This window comes from Lolium rigidum, chromosome 1 (genome assembly GCF_022539505.1).
Source record: "Lolium rigidum isolate FL_2022 chromosome 1, APGP_CSIRO_Lrig_0.1, whole genome shotgun sequence".
NCBI classification, from domain to species: Eukaryota; Viridiplantae; Streptophyta; class Magnoliopsida; order Poales; family Poaceae; genus Lolium; species Lolium rigidum.
The window spans coordinates 220583506-220598412 of record NC_061508.1 but is presented as its reverse complement, the minus strand read 5'-3'; the positions used below and the strand labels follow the sequence as shown (position 1 = coordinate 220598412).

Here is a 14907-nt window from a genome sequence, read left to right as displayed (position 1 = left end):
AAACTCATCCCCAAAACGGCAAAATTCAAAAAAGGGCCCTCCTTCTATCTGTAACAGCCCAAGCCAAAGAGATTGAAACACTTCAACTGTCTCACATAACTACCATGTCTTGCCACATTCCTTCAAAATGGCAACACAATCATCGCTGCGATTTCAAAACTGTTGTCGATACAGATGCGATGTAATCACCTTGAAGTAAACACAGAACTGAACTGACTAAATAAGAAGTGAAGCAAACACCCATCTCCTGGTCAAGTAAAACCAACTGAATCTCACCATGTACATGCGTCGATTTCCTCCTGAACATTAGGTGCATGAGACGACCTTGAGTCATCAGAGAAGCGGGCATGGCGATGTTCGGTCACCACGCATCATCCGCGGCTGCCCTGGCATTGGCGCGCATGCGGTCGAAGGCCTCGGCGGGCACCGAGAGGGGCCCAGCGCGCGCGTGCCACCTGGTTCCGTGCCTGCCGACCTTGGCGGCGACGTCCTCGACGGCCTTGAGGAACTCCTTGGCCTGCGGCGGCGCGAGCACCTCCTTGACGGCGGCCTCGACGGCGCGCCAGCGCAGCTTGTCGGCCCGGCGCGCGGCGCGCGCCATCTTGCAGACCTCCTCGGCGGCCGTGTCGGCGAAGCCCTCCTTGGTGCTCTCGCACGCGAGCTTCATGGCGTACGTGGCCTGGTACTCGGCCACCTCGCCGTCGAGCGCGGCCTCGCGGGCCTGGAGGCGGCGCGCGGCGGCGGAGAGCGCGTCGCGGGCGTGGGAGGGGAGGGAGGGGAAGAGCGCCGGGAGGAGGGTGCGGAGGATGCAGGAGGGGCGGAGGTCGCCGCCGAGCCAGGAGAGCGCGGCGACGGCGAGCGGCGGGTCGTCCGGGCGGGCGATGAGGGCGGGGACGTCGCGCGGGCGGACGGGCGGGCCGGCGGCGAGGCGGGAGTAGCGCAGGCGGAGGCGGGCGAGGTCGGCGGTGAGGTCGACGACGCCGACGTTGTCGCTGTCGCTGGAGTCGGAGGAGAGGAGGCGGCGGTACGCCTGCGCCGCCGGGTCAATCGCTCCGGGCGCTGGTTGGCAAGAAACCAAGAAAGAGGCGCAGATTAGCAGCCAAGAAACCCTTGTCGGGCAAGAAGAAAGAGGGGAGAAGCAATTACAGATGGGGGTGAAGCAGGGGAGGCAGGAGAAGATGCCCTTGTCCTTCTTGGCGCTCTTTCCGGTGCCGCCGCCGCTGCCGCTGCCACGGCGGTACCCGGCGTCGTAGCCATAGTAGTACTCGTCGGCGTCGTCGCCGGCAAGGGGGCTCAGGAACGGCATCGCAGCGCTGGGTAGTCCGTCACCTGGCCGAGCGCGCGGAGAAGGGAGAGATGGGTCGGCGGGTGCAGTCGTGGAGCCAAGTCTTAAAATGCTCGGCCGGAAACCTGTCGCAGCTGCGCCTGTCACAGCATGATCTCTCTTTGTGGGTATATGAGTATATCAACTTAGCTTGGAATGAGATTTATAGGGAGATCTCAAAGTTTAGATCAGGGTCTACTGGTTATGCTGCCCGAAGCAAATATTTCTAGAATTTGAGTTGTGTGAACATGAGGAGCACAGTCAGTATGATTGTTACATCTTTGCAGCATTTCTATGTTCATACACAACAATCTTCAATCAATGGCAGTCCAGTAGATTTAATTGAGCAAGCTTATCTTACATGCTATGGTTGCACAAGCTTGCCCCTGATTGATGACACTCATGTCGAAGATACCGTCCGCTTGCTGTTCGGGATGTGTTACCGGAGGCGTTGTTGATCCTCAGATTTGACAGCGGGAACCCTTTTGAGTTTGAACTCGGTGAAAGCTATTCAATATCTACAACTCAATGCTCGCAAACCTCAGGTGCATACGCCAGAAAGACCGTTGGGAGAGTCAACCATGGGCATCAACTGGTATGGAGCACAAAGGAGGCCCTTGGAGATTGCGACTGCAACAAATTCGAGCCCGAGTTGTTGTCAGACAAACAACCGTTGTTTGACTCCAGTTGTTCTCTTCGGTATCTTCTATGCATATCATGGACATCTAGAATCTATTATGTGTCGTCAACCACACTTCTTCCTCGACGCCAGTGAAGAAGGAGGAGGTCCATTCACCGCCGCGTGGGCGCCTCTCCTCCCGCCGGTTCTTCCGCCACCGCTGCCACGGGCGGTAAAAATGGAGGACGACAATGAGAGCAGCAACTTCGACTTCGGCTAGCTCTTCCTCTGACGGCGATGGTCGTGACGGCGCCAACAACCTTGACTTCAACGCGTTATACCGATGTCATTAGATTAGGTTTTATTGTTTTTGTTTAAATTTGTTGAACTTTGTAAAAAAATATTAATGAAACCTGCCGTGTTTTAAATCAGAGATTGTTTTATTTGCTATTGGAGCACCGGTTTAGGTAACCCGTGTGGGAGAGCCCTCCTCAAATTGGGGAGCGGGTGCCGGCGCTCCCATAGCGTATTGCCCACGCAGTTGCTGACGCCTATTTAGCGGCGCGGGGAAGATGCTCTAATTAGATTCCCAACGTTGTATTAGATTTTGTGGCGTGTGAACAGTGTTTTTTTAAAATGGAGATTTCTATTTACCACTCTGCTCAGCTGGCAACAAGCATGGGCGAAAGTAGGAACCCTGCCCGGACATACTCAGACGGCACAAGAGCATCAGCCATTTTTATCACAAACCGTGAATGGAGGCTTAGCCGGTGGTTAGGATATATGCAATGCAATAGTTGACCAAAGAAACGGTGAAACAACACTTCCCAAACACGTTGCAATTTTTATCAAAACTGAGAAATACTATTCCATTCGATCTATATTAATTGTCTGTCTCTAACGTAGATGTATCTAGCAACATTCATAGTAACAAGGGGTAGTATGAATCAAAGGAAGTACTAGAAGTATCAAGAAACTAAGTACTTGCCCGTATGGTCAAATACTTGCGTTTTGGGATAATTCAGTTTTAGAAAAACTTGGTTGCCAAACTAAGCCTAAAACGTAGCAATACCCTACGGCCGGGCAGCCTCTCGAATTAGATCAGGACCAGCCCTTCATTGGGCAGACCAAGGTTTGATCCGCCGTGATCGCTTTTTTTTTGGATATACTTATGATGGGATCCGGTGATGCCACTAGGATTTTCCTGGACGGACGGTGAACCTAAATTTCTTCACTTCTCCGGGACGGTTTCTGAGCGGAGCGACCTCATCAATACCAGCCTTCAGACTCCATTGCCATTGGGCAGACGGACCACGGCCGGCATGAGGCGCGGTGATCGCTTTGTCGCGCTGGACGACGATCTCCTCCAGCACGTGCTATCCTTCCTGCCCTCCCGCGATGCGGTGCGCTCAGCCGTGCTCTCCCGTCGCTGGCGCCACCTCTGGAAGTCCACCCCGGCCGTCCGCGTCGCCGGCAACGACGACCGCTTCCGGCTCTTCGTCAACAGCCTGCTGCTCCACCGTGACAGCACCTCGCCGCTGCGCTCGTTCGAGATCGAGGCCTTCTTGACGATAGCCGGGGAGGTCGACAGCGACGACGAGGATTACGGCGAGGAACCGCCCGAGGTCATCGACCCTCACGTCGACCAATGGATCAGGCACGCCGTGTCGTCCTGCCGCACCCGCTCGCTCACTGCCCGCTTCGTAGACGAGGAGACTATGTGGTCGCCTCGGCAGCCGCGGCCTTTCGCCTCCCCTCACCTGACGACGATGCACCTCCACTACGTCAAGCTCAAAGCCGGCCTCCTCGACTTCTCATGCTGCCCGGCGCTGCTGCACCTCAGCCTCAAGGACTGCCGCCTCTACGCCGGCGCCTTCGTGTCGCCCTCGCTGGAGCGCCTCAGCATCGTCGGCTGCGACATCCGGAAGGCAGATGGGCGTACCAGGATGGCGATCTCCACGCCGAGCCTCCGTTACCTGCAGCTGTGCGACGATGTGGCCCGAGAGCTCCGTGCCTCGAAAGCATGCCTTGCCTGACGAACGCCAGCATCAGGCTTACCGGCTACCTTGCCCAAAACCGCGTCCCGGCTTACGACGGCGCTCATCATACCAGGGCCGGTCGCTCATTGCTTCTGCATGGCTTGTCGGAGGTCACCAGCCTGGAGCTCATGGCTTCACCTTCTTCTGATGGAAGGGTTTGTCAAATGCAACCTTCATTTTTTTTTCTTCACCATTGATTTCAGCAAATTGCACTAGATATGCACCGAGTAGATTGTCACCGTACGTGCGGCTATATATCTTTGTGCAGCTTCTGCAAAAGCTTTCAGCTTCCACCGGCCACCTTCCGGCACAATACCAAATACATGTACGGAGTAGTTAGATTTGGGCTTAGAAAATTATAGTTTGCCACGGTACCTTCAGTTGGTAAATTTAGCATCGTGAATTTTATCAAAACCAAAGTTCTTTCACCTTTAGTTAAAGAACACAAAATGAACAAAATGCAGTATTAAATTCAGGGTAATTGCTAGTTGAGGTTTTCTACATGCTAAGTCGCTAATTGCTGATTTATTTTGCGCGCGGTTTGCATGTTGTACTACTCGAGTTAATATCTTTGAGTCATTGATGTTATTAATCTTCTGCAATATATTCAGGGAATCTTACTAATGGATTTGAAATTGTGCCCTACATTCACCAAGTTAAAGACTTTAATACTTAATGAGTGGTGTGTCTATGCTGAAGTAACTAAGTTGGTGTGCCTTCTACGGCACACACCAAGACTGGAGAGTCTCATTCTCCAACTTCCCTTTAAGGTATTGAGTTCATGTTTTATCATTGATTACTTTGGTTCCCTATGTTTACCATGCAAGTTAATATATATAGTCCCCGAAGAGAAAAATCAAATCCCTAGATACTCCTATGCCTATATGTCATAAACGCATGGAATGTAGTATCATATTTTCATTTGCTGGCGCATATAAAGCTTCAAACATTGCTTTCGAGTAAATTACTAAAAATTACCACATTTTGGGTTAGGATCATCTTTTGCTATTTTTTGCACAAATCTACCACTTTTGAGGCAGAGCATTACAAATCACACTGATTTTCATCGAACTGCATTTTAACATTTTTGCTGACAAGTGGAACCCATTTAATAGAGCTGACTGATCAACACGACCTGCCACGTCGACGTGCTTGACTTTTCCACGTCGACGTGCTTGACCTATTTAATAGAGCTGACTTGCTTTCATATTATGCAGAACTGTCCTACGGTCGACGTGAAAACTGAAGGAAGTCATAATGGATCAGAACACCCATTTCTTACGTTGGAGCACCTTAAGACAGTGGAGATCAAGAACTGCCGTCCATCTTATTATTCTAGTAACCGGATGCGAGATTTTAGCAAAAGAATTGATCAAATTATGAAGTTGTTCAGTGATTGGGGCATACCAAGCAGTAAAATCAGTATCAACAGCAGGCAACCTCAAGGTCAGCCATGCATGTACACATACCTAGTTTCTTTGTGCAGTTTTGTAGACTAATTTTTACATAAACATACATTGAACAAAATGGAAAACAATAACTACCCAGAGAAAAAGTATTTCAATTGATCAAGAGCAACTAAACTAGTGTTTTACATTACATCAATTGTTCTTGTATGAAAAATTAATTACTATTAATACGATTTAGTGGTAACTCGACATGAATCGTCTTGATGCAGGCATTTAGCATATTCCTGTTAATTTGGTATGCTAAATCAATGTATTTTGTGTTCATGAAAAATCAATCGACATCACCTGATTTTGCAATCCCATGAGGCCATTGGCTATCTGGATAGGTATATCTGTAGTGTGATTAGATGCACATTTAAGGCTTTTAACTTGGTGCGTTTCACCTGCTCCAGTGCATGGTCGATATATATGTGTGTCTGATGGTGTATTTAGTCTCTATGGAAATCAGGAAATATTAGTTCACTCCGGATTTTTTTTGTGCACCGAATTGATTTTTTTGCCGGGTATCTGGTTTGCAGGAAAAAGGAAAATCCCCAAGTGCTAGCTTCAATTGTGTTCAAACAGCCAAGTTCAAATTATCATGGATGTGCGTCAGAGAATATTATGGATAATATCGACAGGGTTGGCTATGGAGAGAAGATATTTTGCTGTAACAAGTTTTTTGATGCCAGTTCTTCATGATAGGGTCTCTCATGCTACATGCATTTTTTGTGTGTTTTCATTATTCGTACTAAGCAATTAATTCCTTAAAACTACTATAGGGTGCTTTCTAGATCGTACTTACTAAGCAAATTTTCTTATGCGTTATTATCATGTATGTATCATACCTCGAACCATATGGGAGTTTGGTAGTCACAACGATCGTCGGAAAGGGAGGCTGCCCTCACATTTGTTGACATATAGAAACACGATGCACGTCCCATCAGGGAATTTTGACTAAGTTGGGGTTATGTGCTAGCTTGAGTACTTACTTTCCCGTTTCTAGATGAACTTGTGTAACGGAATTAAATGACAATACTATAAGGTCCCTGAAACATATAACACATTATTTTGCTTTTCAGAACGAACCTGTGTCACAGAATCAAATCACAATGCTAGAATGTTCCTGAAACGTAAAACACGAAAAGAGTGAGATTTTGTAAAAAAAATCATGTAAATTATTTAAAATATAAAAATAATAAAAGAAATCGTCATATATTATTGAATGATTGTTTTTAATTAGTCGAATGTCTGTCGCCACGGCCTCTGAAATATTTCAAAAATGATAAAATGATCTAATTGCACTTAATGAACGTCTACGATTTGCATTGCATAGTCCTTTTGCACGAAAGAGAATTTGGCAAGCCTACACTTTGTTTTCCAATATAATACGTTCACCGTACGGTTGCCCACCTGAATCATCCTCAGTCACGCAGATGAACAGAGTCGGGCTAGTTGCGCGCAGAGTCGATGACCAGAGAGAGTGGAATCATAATACGTTGCAGAATCCACCTCACAAATCACAATAGGAGCCAGCACGCTAGATCCATCAAGAAAGCTAAAGCTAAGAGCATCTCCACTCGTCTCCCCGACGAGGCTCCCGAGCGACGTTTTTTCCGTCCGGACGGTTCGGCCCAGTCGCGCTCCCGGTTCCTCGTTTTCGTCCGGATTTGGCCCTTCATCCATCCGGCGAGTCCACGCCATCCCCGGTCCCCCGGGGATCTATCGGGGACTCCGAACGAGTGAAAAGCGGGGAAGGGCCCGATCTGTCGGCGACTCGACACACGAACCCCACCGCCACCTCGCTCAAAATCTCCCCCACCCCTCGTATCTCTCTCGCCGCCGGCACCACCCCGCCGGCTTGTTGCCCAGATTCCGCCGCCCCTCCTTCTCCACCTGCCTATATTCCGCCGTCTTTCGACGAAGGCCTATCTGGCTGCTCCTCCGCCGGCCTGTTTTCCGACTTTGGCCTACTCCTCGTCGCTCGCGGCTCGGGTTGCCTCGACCACGCCCGTCAGGTGTTCGTCCATTTGCCTCGCCGGCCATGGACTCGGACAAAGAGGAGGAGCAGATGTTCGTCGAGCTTATGCGAGAAGAGATGGCAGCCACCGCCCAAGACAAGGAGCACATGATGATCCTCGGTTGCTTGTCAAGCATGTACGCCGGACTGGCAACTGGTCGACGTGGTGGGTCGGCACCAGGTCACCGGAAGTGCAAGCCGAGACAACGAATGGAGGGCTACTGCATGTTGTACGCCGACTACTTCGCCGATAATCCATTGCATGGTGAGAGTGTTTTGCAGCGTCGTTTCAGGATGAGTGATACGTCCAATTTGCATCACTATTTTATATCATAATTTGCTGTTATTCATTGATATATTTCATATTGGGACACAATACTTATGTTATTTCATCTATTTTGCATGTTTCATGATTATTTGGAGATCGAGCACCGGAGCCGAGATTCTGCTGGAAAAAGCACCGTCGGGATGCAATATTTCGGAAGATCAACTGTGGAAGGAAGTTTTACGGAAACTCCTATTTTTCCGGATGACGGAGGAAGCCGGAAGGGGAGCCAGCTGGACCCGGGGTGGGCCCACACCATAGGGTGGCGCGGCCCATGGCTCGGCCGCGCCACCATGTGGTGTGGGGCCCCCTCGGCCTCTTTCGCCTCCTTTTCTTCGCGAAACCCTTCGTCCCGAAGACCTAAGCCACGGAGGAATCCTCACGAAGGGTTACGGCCGCCTCGCGGGGCGGAGAACACCGAGAGAGAAAGAGCTCTCCGGCGGGCAGGAATCCGCCGGGGAAATTCCCTCCCGGAGGGGGAAATCGAAGCCATCGTCACCGCCATCGAGCTGGACATCATCTCCATCACCATCATCATCATCTCCACCATCTCCACCGTTGGACATCGTCACCGCTGTAGCAATTTGGGTTTGATCTTGATTGTTTGATAGGGGAAACTCTCCCGGTACTGATTTCTACTTGTTGTTGATGCTATTGAGTGAAACCATTGAACCAAGGTCTATGTTCAGATTGTTATTCATCATCATATCACCTCTGATCATGTTCCATATGATGTCTCGTGAGTAGTTCGTTTAGTTCTTGAGGACATGGGTGAAGTCTAATTGTTAGTAGTGAACTATGGTTGAGTAATATTCAATGTTATGATATTTAAGTTGTGGTGTTATTCTTCTAGTGGTGTCGTGTGAACGTCGACTACACGACACTTCACCATTTATGGGCCTAGGGGAATGCATCTTGTACTCGTTTGCCAATTGCGGGGTTGCCGGAGTGACAGAAACCTAAACCCCCGTTGGTATAACGATGCAGGAGGGATCGCAGGATCTCACAGTTTAAGGCTGTGGTTAGATTTATCTTAATTACTTTCTTGTAGTTGCGGATGCTTGCAAGGGGTATAATCACAAGTATGTATTAGTCCTAGGAAGGGCGGTACATTAGCATAGGTTCACCCACACAACACTTATCAAAACAATGTAGATTAATCAGCTGTATGTAGCGAAAGCACTAGACTAAAATCCCGTGTGTCCTCGAGAACGTTTGGTCATTATAAGTAAACAAACCGGCTTGTCCTTTGTGCTAAAAAGGATTGGGCCACTCGCTGCAATTATTTCTCTCGCATTTTACTTACTTGTACTTTATTTATCCGTTACATCAAAACCCCCCGAATATTTGTCTGTGAGCATTTACAGTGAAACCTTCATCGAAACTGCTTGTCAACACCTTCTGCTCCTCGTTGGGATCGACATTCTTACTTATCGAAGATACTACGATACACCCCCTATACTTGTGGGTCATCAATGAGCAGAAAGCTATTTCTGGAAATTGTGTATGCCATCTGAGACTTTGACCCCTACTTCAGATGCAAGGCGGATTGCACTGTTTTGGTTGGATTTTCGTCACTGCAGAAGTGCACAGTGGCTATGAGGATGCTGGCGTATGGAGCTCCAGGTGATGGTGCAGATGATTATCTTCGGATGGCGGAGTCTACCGCCCTTGATTGTTTCTACCGGTTCTGCAGGGCCGTCATAGCTGTGTTCGGGGACTTTTACTTGAGATCACCCACTGTCGAAGACACTCAGAGGATCCTTGCAACAAATGAAGCTAGGGGTTTTCCAGGGATGCTTGGAAGCATTGACTGCATGCATTGAAAATGGAAGAACTGTCCGTTTGCGTGGCAGGGAATGTACAAGGGTCACAAAAACGGCTGCACTGTGATACTTGAAGCAGTGGCTACCCATGATCTCTGAATTTGGCACTCTTTCTTTGGTATGCCTGGATCCAACAATGATATCAACGTCCTAAACTGCTCCCCGATCTTTTCCAAGCTTGTTGAGGGTCATGCTCCCCCGGTGAACTATGTGATCAATGGTCGGCACTACAACAAAGGATACTACCTTGCAGACGGTATCTATCCAAAGTGGGCAACATTTGTGAAGACTATCTCGAAACCTAGCACCCCCAAACTTTGCGAGTTTGTGAAGAAACAAGAAGCTTGCCGAAAAGACGTCGAGCGTGCATTTGGTGTCCTCCAGCAGAGATTTGCTGTCGTCCGGTTCCCCGCTATGACTTGGTCCAAAGATCATATGTGGGAGGTGATGAACTGCTGTGTGTGCCTACACAATATGATTATTGAAAATGAGCGAAAACATCCGGTTCCTCTGGCTGAGCAACAAGCAGCATATGAGAGAGAGGGACCTCTTGCACAGCCTAATCACCAGGTGCCGACATCATGGGCCGCCTTCATTGTTATGCGCCAGGAGATCCGAGACTCTACAATGCATCAACAGCTGCAAGATGATCTGGTGGAGCACATATGGACGCTCCGAGGCAACGCCAGCGCCGACGCCAACTAGTCTATCTTTATTTATTTGTTTCAAAACTTGTGAAATTGTGTGCTTCATTTGTTTCAGCACGTGTTAAACATTGTACTGCTTTTCGCCGAATTTGTTTCAGCAATTTTCTGAATCTTGTTTGCCGAACTTGTTAAATTTTATGTCGAATTTGTTTGAAATATGTCAAATGACCCAAGTTGGGGGTTTCCTACCGGGGGGACGGCTGGAACTTCGGCACTTCCCAGGCCTAATTTTTCTCCAATCCGGACGAAACTTTCACCGGATTTGGGCGTGGGGAGCGCCAACGAGTGGAGATGCTCTAATAGTATTGAACAATTGATGAATGAATGAATGAATGAATGAATGAATGATGATCCATCATCAGCACGCACGCGTGTGCACAAAAGTAGTAGCAGGACCAATGTTTGTGGACATGGAATCAAGAAGCGACAACGGCCGGGAGGTGCAAAATCAGGAGCGTGTCAATCGAGAGGAATCGCATCAAACATGAAAACAGTACCAACCAATTGCGCTGATCCATTGCGATAATGTCTTTGTTTTGCTTCTGATCGGGTTTTTCATTGGCTTTTGTTTGACAGAAGTCTATATAACCCCCACAACTTTACAAAACCCCTTAACTTTGCAAAACCGAACAAAAGACCCCTAAGTCTCCTACCTCTAATTCCTCTTGCCTTATCGTTAGATGTTATCATCAAAACATCGCATTCCATGGACACCTTCACCCACCCTCCTCTTCACGACGGCGAACTGATTAGGAATTGTGTGCGTTGTTCGACATATCATTGTTTAATTTGAGAAGCATGCAAGGAATCACACTCGCTAACACATGATCGCCTCATTCAAGGCATCTCCAATCTTCTTGAAAATGATGGCAAACAGACTTGCATTGTGGCTGGACAACATTGGCTCCAAAAGCCAAAATGGCTTCATCAAGAAGCCTTGTATGCACGACAATTTTCTGCATGTCCAAAACATTATCAAGGAGCTCCACATGGAGAAAATCCTGAGTCCGTTTCTCAAGCTAGACATCTCCACTCTGCTCAATTGTTGTTAAAAGAACGAAAACCTAGCAACATCTACTCACAACAACCTGGCTTCACGTTGGTATTAACTGATTCTATGATTCAATCATCATCGGATGCCTCAATAATTTCTTGCTTATGAGACTTGAGCATCTCATGAAGAACATCAGACTGTACTCTAAGATGGCAACTTAACAAACTTGGAGACAAAAAGTCCGCTAGTTTGCGAAGTCGCAGGATCAAATCGCAAGGTTTTCTCGATGCTGCCGCTTCTACAGGGCCAGCTATCTGCTGAATCGATCTTTAACAGCTCTGCAGGATGTAAACCGAACATGAAAGAGCCATTAGAGGAGTGATGGGCAACATATCATAGATGAAACCAGACGCCGTGCTGAAGCAAACTCTAGACGACCAGAAGTCTTTACCTGCTGAAGAACATTGTGAAAGGAATTGCTGAACCACATTCTCGTTTTGTGCAACAGTCAAGCTGTCCGAAGAAAAACAGTTAGCAAGTTGTACCGTGATTCCAAGCACGGTAAAGACTGGACTAATGGGAAGCAATTGAGGATTAGATTTGCATGTAAAGAGATTACGCACCTGCAAGTACTATAGACAAGTGATCCACCTGTTTTCAATAATTTAAAACCATTTCTAAGAAGCCCTAACTGCATACAAAAGGAAGCTCATCAAAGTTCAGTAATATCGAACATAAGCTTCACCTGTTGATAACTGTGGAATTAGATTTAGGATATATGGATTGCTATATCAGGTGCCAAACCTTCAACCTAAAATCAAGAATGGAAGTAGTACCTGAAGATGGAGCAGGTTGCCAGTTCTTTCTGCCTCAAGTACACGGCGATCTAATGTTTTCCATCCCCAGAACTCAAACTTCTGAATGTGTTTTATCGATCCATCATGAGTACACTCTGCATCCACTAGGACCTGCATGCATTTCATCCGAATTAAGAAACAAAGAAGAGATGATACTAGTTACAGAATAAGTTGCAGTAGTGTACTCTAACCACAAAAATAAGTTTCATGCGATCGAATTCCAGAAGGCGAAAAGTGCTCCCTCAACAGAAAGACTGAAAAGTAGAGTTTTTAGAGCAAACTGAGGGCCTAAATCAATGCTACCAACCTAAATCAATGCTACCAACCTAAATCAACCTAAGTCTACATGCGGAGGTGGGTATGATGGCTTAAAAAAATCAATGCTACCAACCTAAATCAGGCATATTTTCACTTAAAATAATCCAAGTACACAAACAAGCAAAGAAAATACCTTGTCATAACCAGATGTACAGGCAGCATCATCAGTTGATTGACGAAGAACATGATGTTTTTGCAATCCAACTACTCCTGAATCTTTGCCATAGTATATCAGTTCAGGCTCGGAAGTTGATGGTGGATGAGGTGAACCAGCTGCTTTTGCCTTTTTAGACTTCTGTCTCTCTTTCCATGATCTCTTTGAAGTCCATTGTGAGAATATGCTTCTACTGTCCTCGGTTCCAATATAACCTGTGAAAAAGAGCATTAACTCAAGACAAGTTGACCCATTCATGCGTACAGAAAAAATAAAACAAAAGAGGGGAATGGATTCTTCTGAAGAAAATACCATCCATGCTCCCCAGATTTGAGTTTACAGGCAATATGGAAAATGAAGTCCCATCGGCAACGAAGAGTCGACTACGGTCTCCAAGAGAATACTTCTGCAACATCGTACGGCAGGCTGCAAGACGGTGCTTTGCAACATCAACACCAGTCAAAGAACCTGTGCTGCCAAGCATATCTGCAAGCATGCAAAGCTTTGCACCTTGCATGAAATACAGGTGCAAGGTCAATACATCTCTGAATAAAAATCCCACAAATAACAGAAGTCTAACACAAGCTACAGGATCCATAGCAGAACAATCCCGTAAGAAACTAAAAATACTGTTTGAATTTAAACAACATCATTCTGGGCATGGGCAAATATGTGTTGGACTAACGCTACTCCCTTCGGTCCATAATAAGTGTCGTGATTTTAGTTCAAATTTGAACTAAAACCACGATGCTTATTATGGATCGGAGGGAGTACTATATTCAACCTACTGGAGAATAAAATTCAACATATAAATCAAACTTGAAACCCAACCACTTAATCAAACAAAAGGATTGACACCACGGTCTCCTAGACACATCATACTTATCATACTTGAAACTGTAAGTTTGAATCATATCCAAAGATCAACCTGTCAGTAAATGCTCTACATGTTTTGATGCCATATAGAAAACTAGGTATTGCCATATTAGTGAATACATGTGTGGCCCACACGAATATCTGGTAAAGGTGCTTGTTTATGTTTGTACACTAGGCATTTGGCACTAAGAAAACACTGGTACAATGTGTTACTTATTATTAACTACCTGGGGCGGCACAGAGGTCAAGAACATGGTCTCCTGGTTGAACATCAAGTGCCAAGATAGCAGCTCCCGAAGCTGCATCAATTCCATAGATCTGCAATGTGTATAAAGGATGCTTAGGTGAAGTGAAGTGTCACACACGGAAGAGTGTGTGATAAGCCTAAGGGCTTCTTCCACAGTTACGAAATAACTGTGTTTCTCAGGCTTCATGAGAGGAATCCTCTTGAAATCAGGTGCCAACCAAAGTACCATCAGATTGAATAGCTTCATCTTAACTTGTATCATCGTGGCAAAAACCATTGTTACCAATTTTAGGCATTTGGTCTCTTAAGTAATACATACATAACGTCAATTAGTGATATCTGGGAAGAATTATCACATAAAACACTTGAGAATATCTAATGACCAGGACATAAACATCAAAGAGCATTTAACTAGAGGCACACAACCCAACATGCTTATGCTGGCAAGTAACGGGGCTGCTTCAAGGTAATTGTGTAGCAAGATTTGTCCTCACCTTCCCTTGCTGATAAGCCTTGGATCCAGCAATCTGGATTTCAGGCGGAATCGCGTAGAAATCCGGCAGCCACGAAACCTTTGCGAGATCGCACTTGAGCTCGGTTTCGACCTCTGTCACCATCCTGGACTCCGTGCCTGGTTTTAACCTAGGGATTCCAGAAACTAGTCAAGCTACTCACCTTTGCATCCTTCATGTGACAAATTGCTAGTTGGATGGAAGCAGGGGAATGCTAAGAGTAGCGGGTGCCAAAGCTTCTTCACCTGATGTAGCGCGGGATGGTGTCGGCCATGGAGTACAGCATGGGATCCAGGCCATTCTCGCCGAGGAACTCGAGAAAGGCCGCCGGCAGCGGCAGGGGCGCCGCCGGCTGCTCTTCTTTGCGATCAGAGGGCGAAATTTCTGAAGAATCCATCACCCCAAAGGCCCCGGGCCCGACTCCAGCGGCCGCCACCCTGAGCGCACAGTGGCGGCGGCGGCGGCGGCAATGTCGCCGGGACTGGACTCGGGGTCTGGGCGTAGGACTCGCCGGGTACGGTTAGAACTTGGTTGATCTCGACCTTACGTTTCTGATCTGACGGTCGCGAAATCACGATTTGACAGCATTAAAACCAACGACAGAGACAGAAAGAGAAGAAATAATTTACTTCCACGATGCC

At 47.2% G+C, this 14907-nt stretch overlaps 2 protein-coding genes across 2 annotated transcripts; both read right to left on the bottom strand.

Moving 5' to 3' along the window:
- Positions 1–361: 361 nt before the first annotated feature.
- On the bottom strand, positions 362–1306 carry LOC124683183. Its single transcript, XM_047217748.1, has 2 exons — positions 1147–1306; positions 362–1059 (listed from the first exon to the last, which is right to left on the bottom strand). The coding sequence occupies exons 1-2, from the start codon at positions 1304–1306 to the stop codon at positions 362–364; spliced, it is 858 nt and encodes a 285-aa protein (XP_047073704.1).
- A 9866-nt stretch (positions 1307–11172) lies between these two features.
- LOC124683182 (rRNA (cytosine-C(5))-methyltransferase NOP2C-like) lies at positions 11173–14707 on the bottom strand. The gene is made up of 9 exons (XM_047217747.1): positions 14512–14707; positions 14249–14396; positions 13735–13825; positions 12944–13141; positions 12611–12846; positions 12139–12270; positions 11926–11993; positions 11754–11815; positions 11173–11640 (listed from the first exon to the last, which is right to left on the bottom strand). Exons 1-9 carry the CDS (start codon positions 14661–14663, stop codon positions 11507–11509), a joined length of 1221 nt encoding a protein of 406 aa, XP_047073703.1. The 5' UTR covers positions 14664–14707; the 3' UTR covers positions 11173–11506.
- Positions 14708–14907: the final 200 nt, after the last annotated feature.